The sequence below is a fragment of the Alligator sinensis genome, unplaced genomic scaffold (assembly GCF_000455745.1).
Source record: "Alligator sinensis unplaced genomic scaffold, ASM45574v1 scaffold659_1, whole genome shotgun sequence".
NCBI lineage: Eukaryota > Metazoa > Chordata > Crocodylia > Alligatoridae > Alligator > Alligator sinensis.
In genome coordinates, this window is record NW_005842265.1 from 1352084 (window position 1) to 1365747 (window position 13664).

General features: G+C 41.8%; 1 protein-coding gene across 1 annotated transcript in view; it reads right to left on the reverse strand.

Annotated features, from left to right (window-relative positions):
• Positions 1-13664, reverse strand: part of DENND5B (DENN domain containing 5B) — a 150126-nt gene that overhangs the window by 100511 nt on the left and 35951 nt on the right. Inside the window, exons 3-4 of the mRNA XM_025209042.1 lie at positions 10540-10649; positions 3374-4040 (exon numbers count right to left, since the gene is read on the reverse strand). Of these exons, the coding sequence (XP_025064827.1) occupies positions 3374-4040; positions 10540-10542 (670 nt within the window). The 5' untranslated portion in view covers positions 10543-10649. The remainder of the gene's footprint in view (positions 1-3373; positions 4041-10539; positions 10650-13664) is intronic.

Consider the following 13664-nt stretch of genomic DNA (forward strand, 5'->3'; position numbering starts at 1 on the left):
CTACACTAGTAGTTAGAGGGAGTTCAGCTTGGTTTGCCAATTCCCCCGATTTCATTGCAAGCCTTTTACTATTTGGTACAGATTCTTAAAATCTCAACTCCTAAAGCCACGGGGATATCAGAGCTTTCAGTTTTACAAAATGAATCTCCTAACAGTCATGGTTATGGAAGACAATGTAACTCAGAAGAATCCAAAAGTTAAAAATTAAAAGTAAATGAAAGGAACAACAAAATTGAAATCTCATGCTGTGGGAAGGCCTTATAATTTTTGAATGCTTTGAGTTGGCAACACCATGAAGCATGAATCCCAACATCCAAATAACTTCTACCTGAGTGAGTGGGCATTTCTTTGTCTTGATGGCTATACAAATCTGGGACGAGTAAAATGTCATTGTTGCAACTTGGTACTTTCATGTTGTGTTCAAGACTAGGTTCAGAGGTGCAGCCTGACAGCTAACAAGCTGGCTCCCAAAATGACTAGGTTGATGTGCCAAGCCTCAGCTCTTTGAAGTGTCACGTTTTATGTCCAATTAAATTTAATGTTCTGCTAAGGAACAAACAATTCTTTAGTACACAGCTACTTTTTCCTTAGCAGACATGCCCATGCTCCCATTTAGGTCATGGGAGCTTTTCAATTGGAAGGGCAGTATTAGATAAGAAAATGAGTTTAGGATTGAGCAAATCTAACCCCAAATCATAATGGGCACCTATATACACCACAGGTTTTAATCCTCATTAAAATTAAATATGATTATAAAATTTAAACTTGTTTATTTTGGAGCGTTGCATCTGTGTTTACATGCACTAGGTTTTCAAATGAATTAACCCTGGTCCCTGGCCGGTGCTGCAGGACAGTGGGATGGTCCAGCACTGCCCCCCCAGCCTGGGCTCCCCCAACCACCATGTGCCTGTGCCCTGCCATGCAGCTATGGAAGCAGGGAGCTGGCAAACCCCACAAGAAAAAAAAGGTGGAAGCAATTTGAAAGCAAAAGGATTCAAAGGGGGTGAACTGCAAAAAAATCGCAGTGCCATCTGGTAGACAAAGAGACTCATTACACATCTTTGAGTACATTTATGTTTGCATGCAACGGATCCACAGATGAGACACTTTAATTCCCAGACAGCCAAACTAAATTACATTCACGGAGTTTTAGTTTACTGCACAAGAAAGATTTTTAAAGGTTGGGAAATCTCACTTGTGCAAACAGAATTGCAGCGCATGAAAGGGCAAAAATTGTGGCGTGTACATGAGTCCTATATACCTCTGTGCAAGTCACCTAACTCCTGCAACTGCCACAGGTGCAACATGGTGTTATGCTGCTCTACCCAGGTGGGCAGGTAAGTAATAAAGGTTAGAGACTATCTGTAAAATGCCACGAAAATGGCATCTAATGTTAGTACTCATTAAAACTAGCCAATGTATAAACAGCCACATGCTGCAGCCACCCCACTTTGGCAGTATTATGATACACCAGTCTTAGGGGTCTATAAAGGCTCATAATTAGCACACAAACATTAAGTGGTCAGCCTCGAGCTCTCCATGGGTTGTCATTAATACTTGCACTCTCTTTGCTTAAAAGACTTTCTTTACTAGAACTGCCGATACTAAAGAAAAGTTTGCATAAGATATTTGCCCTGGTAACAGGAAGTTGAAACCAACAGTTCCTAAATCAACCACGACGGGCAATCCAGTCCAGGGACACAAGAAGCAATGAGGTTGGAAATAGTCATCAGCTATCTGATGCCATAATTTTGATGGTGGCACAAAGCAAAAGTATAGAGGTCTATGACCTTTGTCACACCACAAATGCCTCTGCTTGTAGCTGAAATAGAAGGTAGTAATAGGTTTTTTTTTGTGGCAGATGTCTATTTGCTTTATGACAGGACAGCACAGGCAGCATGGAACTGCTCACTCTCCAGCCACCTCTTGAGGGGCTCAGTCTTGCAGGGCTTGGGAATTTCTGTGCAGAAAAGTGGGCCCCTGAAGCCCCATAAGTCCTTCCCCTGCTTTTCTCTTTTTCAGAGATGTGCCCCTGGTAATCTCCAGGGGCATGTCTCTATAAATGGGGAACTCCGGTTTTTGCTGTTTATGGAAACATGCCTTGGAGATCCCCAGGGGTGTGTATGGAAGTGCAACATTTTCAACTTACAGGCCCAAGGCTGAGAATCTATATTTATCTTTGGGCAACTTCCATATCCTTCCCTGGCCCACAAAAATGTGACCTAATTTTCCAGGATGCGGATGGCCTGCACTTCTCAATGCCTTCATAGAAGATACAAGCATTCTGCATCTTTAAAGACACGCATGCTGCCTATTACTTATCCTGTTCCAAGATCTGCCCCAACTCCTTTTTTCAAGATATGCTTTAGGCACTTAGAGCCAGATTTACAGAAGTGTTTAGGAGACAGTGGAAGCAGACAGTGCAACTTATAAGAGCCTCCAAATAATTAAATTGTTCTGCACTGTGCATTTGTTAAAGCGTTTGCATTGCAGTACAGATCTCCAAATAATTAAATTTCCATTGAAGAATTCAGTAGGAATTAGAAAGTCATATGATATATATGGCTCTTAAGTCTGGCCCCTAGACAAATACCATGAACAAAATAACAATGAAAGTATGGGAATCAAAATCTTATAGTCCTCCAAGTGTGAACTAGCTGTTTTCCGAGTCTGTATCTGAAAGCTTGTAACCCAAGTTAAAAGAAAGCGTTCTGTTCTTGCCTGACAAGTCAAGACTTCCAGAAACTTTAAATAACATGAGTGGAGACAGGATCAGTGAAAATTTCCTTCCCTCCAACTTTGCAAATATAGCTTTGATGGTTAATTGCACCCCTATGAGAAGACCTACTGCAAGATCAGTAACTTAATCTCCATTTATAAACCCAACCCAGTTTTTAAGGTGTGATCTCAAAGGTTAAAATGTTCAACGTCTTAACCAAATTTATCTCTTCATTTTAACAACTCTAATCATATAACACCTTTAGTGTGGTGCTGAATCTGAGAAAGCATATTCAATGTAGTTTTGTGTGCGAAGCACAGTACTTAATCCTGTCATTTCTTGCAAAAGGAAAATTTAGTTTTGTGCTGCCTTTCAAGATAAGCAAGAACACAGTTTAAGCATGATAATTAAGTGAATTCTATCACTAGCTGTCATGAGTGATAAATATGACGCATAATTAAACAAGTGACACCTAACCTGGCTAGAGGAAACAATTACTTGGTTCTTTCATTAGTACTGCTTCATTTCTTTTTATTACATGATTGGGTCTCACTAATCCCTTGAAAACCAATAGGTCACAGAAGTTGTCAGCACCACAGTTGTACAGAAGATGCCTGACAGAATCAGTAACTTAAATCCAGAAGGACAGCTTACCTTGTGAATACAGAAGAATCTGCATCTCCAGCAGAACACATGTAAAAACCTGGACGAGGTTTTCTAATCCCAGCAGTTCAAAGACCTCCCGAAGAGGATAGTCAGATAGTGGAAGTTCACTAGGCCCAGGTCTCTGGCAAATGATAGGCTCAGAAACGCCATAGAACTTCAGTGACCTTCCAGGAGGTGGAAGGGGCACTTCATAAAGTATGTTATGGATATAGCTCTCCAGTGGTAAAGGTGGGGGTTGCTGAGAGGTAACTGCCTGGTAAAGCTGGATAAGGAACTTCTTGCAAGCCTGCATGAAGGGCAAAGGAGTGATGAGGCATATACATTTTGATACATATAATGTGTCTCTGCTGATGTCATAGGAGTTGTACCGCTGGAGCTTGGCCAGTGAAGTGGCATCTCCTTCGTCGATGCTGCTTGCTAGGGAGTCCATGCTGCATGAAGACGAGGCATAGACACTGCTGTATTGTTCTGCGTTGTGCATTTGGTAAAGCGTTTGCATTGCAGTACAGATCTGCTTGCTTGTGACCTCTTCATAGAAAGTAAGCACAAATCCATAAGTACGAGAACCATCTTCTCTGGTAATTATAAAAGAGTGGAACTGTGGGTCTCTGTTATCAGCCTGAGTCCTGAAAGATAGCCCTTTAGGCATACACAGCTATGGAAAGGAAAAATATTAATTATATTAGTATCCAATTTGGAATATATAAAAATACACATTTGGTTTCATTAGCAGATAAAGCAAGTGGAATAAATGTAAGTCCATACATGACAGAATAACTTTTAAAAATTAATTCTTAAAAATGTCTTGAAAATAGATTTGATAAATGAAGAAGAATCTAGCCCAAGCTGAAAAAAACCCAAAAGCTAATTTGTAAAGTGGAACTGAGCTTCAAATAATTTTTCTAGCTGGCAGGATGACACACATATAATTATTTTGGATGATGAATAGTTACTGCATTACATATACATTTCACATAACAGACTTCAGGTTTTTTTCCCCACAGTGAGTTATTTTTTCCTCAATACAATAAAATGGGATCATTATACACCATCAATACTGAAATTCAATACCATTTTTGTAATTACATTCTTTTGATTAATTACAAATTAGGATTGCTTGCAAGGTATTAAGTACATTTTCTCACTGAAACAGAAAAAGATTATTTTGATTTGTAGAAGGGAAACCCACATAAACTTACTGCTTAATCTACTAGTCAGCAAGATAGTTTAACAATAATTCTATTACACTGAAGTATTTCTTTTAGGGGTACACCAATAAAGATTTTTTTCGGCTCATACTGATGACCGATTATTAGTCAGCCATATCAGCCAATACTGATCCGATAGCCGATATACAGCCCGGAAGCTTGGAGAGCAGCATCTTCCTGCTAAGTCAGTTGTGGGGGGGGAGGAAGGGAAAGTGGGGGAGGGAGGTGTTGTGGAGTGGGGGGGCACATCAAGACACCCATGGTAAAGGAGGGAGCAGGGCTGAGGCTGGGGCAAGTCCTGTCCAGTCAGGGTGGGGCAGGTTGCAGTGGGGAGTTGCAGGCAGCTCCCCCTGTGCACATACCTCCAGGGGAGACATGTCCCCCTGGATCTGTGCATGGGGCGAGGGAAGGCTACCTGGGTCAGGGCTGTGCTTGGATGGGCAGCAGCGGTGCTATGAGAGGCGGCTATGGGGAATTTTGGGGTGGCTGTATCCACCCCTCCCAGTGCCACTGCTGCCTGACCTGCTCCCACCCAGGACCCCTCCCTCCCACCTGCCAGGAAGAGCCCAGTGCAGCCCCTGGCCCTGAGCTGGCAGCCTGCCCTGGCCCCACACAAATCCAGGGCTGGGGGCCACATGCCTCTCCCCCATGCTTCCCCAGGGGTGTGCATAGCAGCAAGGAGCTGCTTTCACCTGCCCCCTGGACAAGCCACCTTTAGCTCTATCTCGTACCCCTCCCTGCCAGCACCTGCCCCAGCCCCAGCCCCATTCCCTCCCTTACCATGGGGACCTCTATCTTTGCCCCCACGCCCCTTCCTCCCCACAGACTTACCAGCCCAATGCTGCTCTCCAAGCTGGCCGGCTGCATTCCCGGTCATGTGCATGCTGTGGCTGCTGAGCTGGCAGCCTGCCCTGGCCCCACACAAATCCAGGGCTGGGGGCCACATGCCTCTCCCCCATGCTTCCCCAGGGGTGTGCATAGCAGCAAGGAGCTGCTTTCACCTGCCCCCTGGACAAGCCACCTTTAGCTCTATCTCGTACCCCTCCCTGCCAGCACCTGCCCCAGCCCCAGCCCCATTCCCTCCCTTACCATGGGGACCTCTATCTTTGCCCCCACGCCCCTTCCTCCCCACAGACTTACCAGCCCAATGCTGCTCTCCAAGCTGGCCGGCTGCATTCCCGGTCATGTGCATGCTGTGGCTGCGTGCATGCACACAGCATTTATTGGTGACATTATCAGCTACACTGGCCAAAGAAAAGTCAATTGCTGATAACGTCAATTTTCCTTTTATTGATGCCAATCCAATATGGACTGATATATTGGTGCACCTATACATTTCTTTGAAACCCAGTGCTAGGGTGATGAATCAAGACCTCTTCCAGAGATTTCCTGCGGGATTTGATATAAGGTAATGAATATGCAGGGGGAAATATTTTAAAATGTGAATTAGCATGATATTTAATTGTTTAAATCAATGCATTTTTAAAACCAAATATTAAATCTTGCTTTGTACCTTTTAATAAAAAAGGAACCTTCCAAGAGAACTCAGTGCTCAAAAGATGAGAGACTGGACTGAAATGCTTTTAAAGATCTGCACCTAGTCCCAACACAGTAGTAGTAATGAGGGAACGGCAGTGCACTATCTCACCCCGACTATGAAGTATCATGTCTAGTGACGGAGGAGGTCAATAATGATAACTCATTAAGCATGGCCACATTCTTAAGCACCAGCTCACCTTACATACCATGATCAGATGGCAACCAAATTTCATCTACCAGCAACCCATCTTCTCAAATTAGCAATCCTATGAGTCACTAAGACCAACCCTGATATGCTGCTCTCAGAGATAATACATGCAGTAATAAATAGCCCAGAGGCAATAGAAGGATTTAATTCAATTGATGGGCTTTGCTGACAAACCATAAAATTGCAGCTCAAGGCATTTTTTAACAGCATCCACACATTCATTCAAAAGGTTTATAGTTTTATTACTGAGGCACTAACAGCAACTCTATATTTAAAGTTGTATTGAAAACTTTCAAGTAGCACTAAAATCCCTGATTCACAATTTAAACAAATTCAGTCTCCACAAATATGACACTAAATTTTTACTTTTGCAGCTGACCCCTTGGACAACCAAAACAGGGAAATATGTAGGAGAAAGAACAAGCTGGAGGGTGCCTAGTTCACAACGATGTTCAACCTAGAAGGGACCAGGCCCCAAGTTCAGGTCTACAGCTTTGCTCCCACTGGGGCAGAAACTACCACACTGTACTATTCTATCCACTTTTCCAGTGACCGAACTTATGGGGCAGAAGCTCAGCTTTTTAAAGGAGCACTAGGTAATGTCTAACTTGTAGCATGGTGCTTACACCACAGTACCAAGAAGTGAGAGAGAGAGAGAGACTGGTTCAAACCCTCTCTTGTGCAAAAGTAGAAAAAAAGAGGTTAGAATTCAGGTTTCCAGCTCCCTAGGCAAGTGCTTTAATTGCTCAGCTACTGGGACTAAAACACAGAAAGGTCCTTCTCCTTACCTCACTTGCAGTTGCTTTTTTCATAATAAACTCAGGTGTGCACATACCCATGTGTATTTCCGGCCAGCTTGTAGCTTGCTGTACATGCTCAGTTTATGCAGGCAAGCCTGTGTCTCCACAATGCAGGAGGAACAGAACCAGAAACCATGCTTAAGTGGCAAAAACACCACGGGGCAGTGGAGATTGCCCCCCAGCCTGGCAGCACCCAGTGAGTCACGGCTTTTTTTTTCTTTCTTCAAAGTGCTGGGAGCTGGGGTGGGTGGGGGATGGGCCTGGGCGATTCAGAGATTCAGCAGCAGAATCAAATCACTGTCCCCTGAATTGGCTGAATCTGAAGCAAATACTAGCTGCTTCGTACAGGCCTACTGGCTATCCCCTGCCTCCTGCCACCAGACTGGATGAGACGAGGCTGCTGCTGCTGCTGCCTGGGGCCAGCAGCAGTATTACTCTTCCCTGGTGCTGGGTGCTAGCTGTGCCCAGCTTTGGTCCCAGGTGGCAACAGCAGCCTCCTGTCACAGATCCAGGGCCCCATACCCTCGGGAGGAGTCTTGCACAGCTCCGCACCCTTCCCTGGGGTGTGGGCCCCTGGACCTGCATGCCGGATGACAGGAGTCTGCTGCTGCCGGCAAGTGTCATGAATTTTACTTTTTGCAGTTTGAGGTGCAGTTTCTGAGAAACCTCTGCATCTATCTCCTTGAAACTTGGCAGGCTTCATGCCCTCAGAAGGGGCTACCATCCCTGCAATTTTCATCTCAATCAGGCAAGAAATGACAAGGTTATAGGCATTTTCATGAATTCCCATTATAGCCTATGGGCAAAATGTCAAAACGCGTCGAAACAGTGAAACAGTTTCAACGAAACAAAACAGGGCAGTGTTTCAAAACGAAACAACAAAGCAAAATACTGTCCCTTCGAAATGGCGAAATGGATGTCGAAATGAAATGATGGTGTTTCGCACAGCCCTACTATGAACTTGGCTTCAGGGCAACACCAGCCTCTTTAGTAAAAAACCCAGCTGACAGGTGGGCATGTCTATGCTGTGAGAAGTAGTCCCCATACAAGTCCTTACCAGAGACTAGTCACAAGAGTAATCTTAAAAAACAAACAACCCCCCAAAAAGCTGCTGTACGCCCTACCATCCTTTTTCCAAGCATGGTTTCATAAGTTCCTTAGAAGAATTGCATCCATGTATTTATTTCAGTTTATATAGAAAAATAAAAGAGATACTTTCCTATGCTCTACATGACATTGGCAGGCTATTAAACATAATAAAATGAAGAACATAAGAGGATGGTACAACTTCATCCACAAAATGTTAGTTGAAAAAATTGGGGAAGAAGAAAGTCATCTTTACTGCAGTCATATTTAAAAGTAGTAAGCAATTCAAGACTAAAGACTAACAGACATGTTCTTGGCTTTGAAAGAGTTCTGCTATCAAGCTGAACATTTATATTGTACCTATTATTAGAATTAATTTGGAAATAATTCTGCCTACTCATCGTTGTTTTCTAATTAGGGGTGTTTGCAAAAAAAAGGTCTGAGTTCAGCAGAGGACTTGCATCTTAAGAGCTGGGAAGAAGTAGGTGGGATGAGGCAGGATTTTCAAGTTTGGGGGCATCATTTTGGGAAGCTACTGTTGTTTTTCCATCTGTGGGTTGTTTGTCATTTACTGAAAGTCACTGAGCCTTTCTGAATACAGCAGGATACAAAACTAAATTATAATAATACACATTTAATTTTACACATGCAAAGAGTCCCTTTGACTTCAGCGAAGATATACATGCATTTCCCTTGCTAAATCAGGAAATCAAAGCTAGGAACTGTATTTAAGCTTTTACTGCCTTCTGTACCAAGGCAGTAAAAGAAAGAATCACTATTGGCTGCTGTCGAACAGTCACAGAAGATTATGATCTTAGGTACGGATAATTACAATAAGCAACAAATACGTAACACATACTTTTTACTGTAAATTATATCTTTAGTATTTAATCAAGGGAAAGCAAGTGTGGCCTATAGATAGAATGATTTCATAGCGTGAATGGGGTTGGATTGTTTAATAACAGGTTTTCATACAGCATTTGTAATTCCTTTAATATTTAGCAGAGACAGGATGCTCTGATAGGTTACCCTTCACAGACTTGGATATTCTTCTTTCCTAAAGAGAACTGCCTTGTTGTCCACCTTATATAAAATGGAGCGGCAACGGATGACAAAACCAACACAGTAGGGAAAAGACCAAAAAGGCCAATAATAGTCTCAATTAAGGGGCAATTTTTCCCCATAGGTGATGTTTTGAGGCAAAACAATTCTAGAGTTTTGCATAGGATAAGGAAAAAGCATATTAATACGGTCTATAATATTGCTGCTTTTGTTAGAACGTATCAGGTATGGAAGTACACTCTTAAATGACTTACAGCTGAATTTCGTTTTTAAATCCAGCTCTTGTAGGTTGATCTAAAACCTGATGCTTTTTTTTCTTTTGTACACCATTAAAAATCAGCCTTTCCACAAAGTATCTGATGGTATATTGGGTAACAATTATGGCTTTTACTTCCAGATACCTCCCATTTTTCATTGCATCTACTGGCCTTTGCCGTTTAAAGACAAACGTTAACAGCTTGCCTACTAATTGGCAGAAGCAGCCAAACCAGTATTTTGGGTGCTACTAAATTAATTCACTTTGCCCAAAGTCTGTCCTGACCTACCCAAAGTCTTTCATTGTCCTTATTGCTCTGCATTTGGGAACAGAGACAGCATGGAAATTTATGTGCATCATTATTTAAGAAGAATGACAGCCAGAAGTCTGATGCTACTTTTTTTGTGTGTATGCTTTGCAGCAGTGCCAGTGTTAATTAAAGTTGCAATACCTGAAATTATCACAAACCTTGTAATATCTGATGCTATTCTTAAAGCAGCTAAAGGCAAGTGTTATCCAACTATCCAACTTTTTTTTTTTTTAATTATGATTACAGAAAATCCTAAAAATGTGAACAAAAAGGAACAGTTATTCTTTAGACAACAGAATGCAAAGAATACACATCCTAACGCTGCAATACAGATGCCATTAAGTCCTGTCCTTCTTGCACTGGGGGGCTGAAATGCAAGAGTATTCCAGGTGCTTAGTTTAAAAAAACCACAAAAAAAAAAACCAAACAAAAACTCAAGCCACTACACACATACAGTTCTCCTCTAAATATATATGCTATCACTATATATGACCATATGTCTCTGTGCCTTTAATCAAGAAGTCTTCATTTTAAAAGAGGGAAAAACCCACCACCGATACAATCATTGTTATAGTATTAGAATGTTTCAGAAATGGTTCAATATATTGCAGGACAATCTTCTTGGTTGTAAAATGAGATGTCAAGACACTGGGAAACAATGTGTGGACAGAACAAACACACGTACCATGTTCACTGCATCTTGATCAAAGGGGTTCCATTCTATATTCTGAGGAAAATGTGCCAGAACTTTAGACTTGAAAGTTCTTCGTATGGGACTCTGGTCAAAGTTCTCTCCTGCAACAGACGAAGAGATAACAACTTGTCATAAAGGAGCCATTTCAAGATATCTGTGCTGTGCCCATTTTACTTAGTGGTTGAATGAGCAGTTATGGAAAGTTTTAAATACGTTTTCACTTCTTTTTAAAAAAACAGCTCAGGAGGAATTATGAATAGGAAGTATATATTGAGCCAAAATAATGAAGGTAAGATTTGGCTAAAGATCAATACTGCAAAAAAAAAAAAAAAAGTAATGTGCAATGCACTAATATAGTCTATCTTACCAGTTAGTGCCTTGAATTCGATTTCGGTTAGAGAAAGAAGGAAAAAATTCCTATTTGAATTTATTAAAGAAAAAAAATCTAAGAATAATACAGCCTCCAATGTTTTCAGCTGTTTACCATTAGAGCCTAGATAAAAGAAGATGGCCATCGCTGAAAGATTATTCAAGCAATGGGGAAACAGAATATTTCCCTCAGGTTCCTCAAAATGAGTCTTGCAACTGACTTGCACCTGCAGACTGCTAAGAAGGTTTAGGTAGGGATTCACTCTATAGATTTTTCCTGCCAGCAGAAGTCCTATGAAAAGGTTTTATTTCTTGTGTGAAATTAAGTTTGCCATAGTTAACAGTGTGGGAACACCAGAACTGAAGTTGAATTTCTAGCCAAAATTAGCCAAACAGCATACAAATACATTTTTCAAGCAGCAACTGTTAATGGGATTATAGCAGTAGGAAAGCACTACCATAAGCAACACAACCATAAACATGAGAATTACAGTACTACAATGCTCTCAGACTCTTGACCAGTGAAAACTATACCATAATAAACTCCTTGAAACAAAAGGCTGCTTCATAAATATTGTTAAAAAGTTTGCAGTCAGCTTTGTTAACTGGCTAGCTAAGACCATGATGACAACACTGATGCCCTAGAAATACTTGCCACAAAGAACTGCAGAATTACATTCAGCTAAAAGCCTTCTGTTGCAACAGTCATTAGGTCCCTCTACCTTGAGGAGCATAACCCACACAAATATCTCCCCCTCAACCAAGACACTCACTTACAGAGCAGCATTCATTATTTCTAAGATAACATTGTGAACTAGTAATTAATATCAGGGAATTTTTTACATGTACAAAATGAAACACACACCACACAGAGTTATGTATATGCAAAAGGATTCTCTAAAGGTGGCAATTAAGGATTTGCACGTGAGACTTTCTAGATAGAGGGAAGTTACCTTTATGATGCATCAAAAGAAACGCATTAAAAAAATTTGAGAGAGATGTGAACTTCCCAAGAAAAACCCTTATAGGTAAAGTAATGTAAACAGCTTTAGTGACCCGATTTGTAGACTCAGCATTTAGAATGAATGTTAAAGTAAAAGTAACTTAACAAAAAGCCCTCCTCCAATATGAAATGCAAAACTCTAGAACTCGATTCAGAGATGATACCTTTTATTAGACCAAGTAAGAAATCGCCAAAAAAAATTCTGCAAGCTTTCGGGCACACACCAGAAAAAGATCTTTTTTTCTTCTTTTTTTTGTTGTTGCAATTTCTTAGTTGGTCTAATAAAAGGTATTATTTCTGAACCAAGAGTTGTAGAGTTTTGCATTTCTTTTTGTCAGACCAACACAGCTACCAAAGACATCCTCTTTCAATATGACACATTTAAGGTTTAGGTGTTCTGTCAAGACAGGGTTCCAGATTTGCAGAACATTTGAGTAATACTTTGCATGTTGGTGAAACTGCCCCATGGCTGAATTCCAACTCCCAAATAGCTCTGCTGCTCCACCACCACACTGCACTTTTGGAAGCAAATAATTTCTTCTGTCTGACTGAAGCAGCACAAAAAGTAGAGAAAACACCACCATTTAGTATAAGAACTCTCCAGTATGTGTGTGAGAAAGTATACTAAGGGTTACAGCAAATAGGAGCCAACTTTATACCTCCTCTCACCCCATCAGAGGGTTTTTAGCAAAGCAAGGCAGTGGAATTAGCCTCAGGAGCTGGCCAGATAAAGGAGGAGCTATGACAGTCATTCTGATCGTTGTCCTACCCCCGCCCTCCCATGCCCAACATATGCTGGAGGCAGCAGAGATCATACACTAACTGTAGGAGTCTCCAAGGGCTTTTAAATACATGGATATTGTTTCATAAAAAGGCTCTATTTCTAAAATTATGATTTACTGTATTTTCTTGAATCCAAGATGGTCCTGAATTTAAAGACAACTCCCCCAATAATTAGACTTTATACATGGAAAATGCATAAGTTTGTTATAATGTTCTATGTATGGAACCTCATTATTGGATGAAGTCTTTAATTCATCCCTCCAATGGGGGGGCAGGCAGTGGGGAGGCAGGTGGTGTGGGGAGTTTGCCCCATTCTTATGCCTGCCCCCTCCCCACAGTCTCTGTTCCCTGCTTGCCCCTAAGCCTCTTCTACCTGTCACAACCCAAAGTTGTGAGTTTTTGTTTGTGTGTGCTTCGGCACCTCTAAATTATGTTCCCGTTAAATTGCAGCTTCTTTGCACGGTGGAGTTTTCTGCTGCAGAGGAGAACTCCGGTGCAATGGAGAATTTTCCCGCCAATTTATAGCTTTCTTTGCATGGTGCATTTCTTTTGCATCTCAGAAATGCACGGTGCAAAGGAGTTCCCGCCATTTGTATTTTAATTCGAGCCCCATTATTGGCTTGTGTTAAATTATGCACACGTGGCGGCTAGCAATTGGCTTGCTAGCCGTATAAAGAGCTTGGGTGGTTTCCGCCCAAGTTGGAGAGAAAGCAATTGGAGTCTGAGAGGGAGAGCGTGAAGATCTCTAAGCGCTGAAGATCCTTATGAACCCAACGCATTTCTTAAGAAGGCAACAGAGGTCTAAACAGCCTCTGGCCTTTCCCCGTCGCTGAGCGCAATCCTAGACGTATCCCTATCCTATATACTCAAGATCCGAACCCACGGAGCCTTAACAACTCCAGGGCCAGAGAGCCGAACCAAACCCACGGAGCTTCGACAACTCCGTGGGAAAGAAATTGCC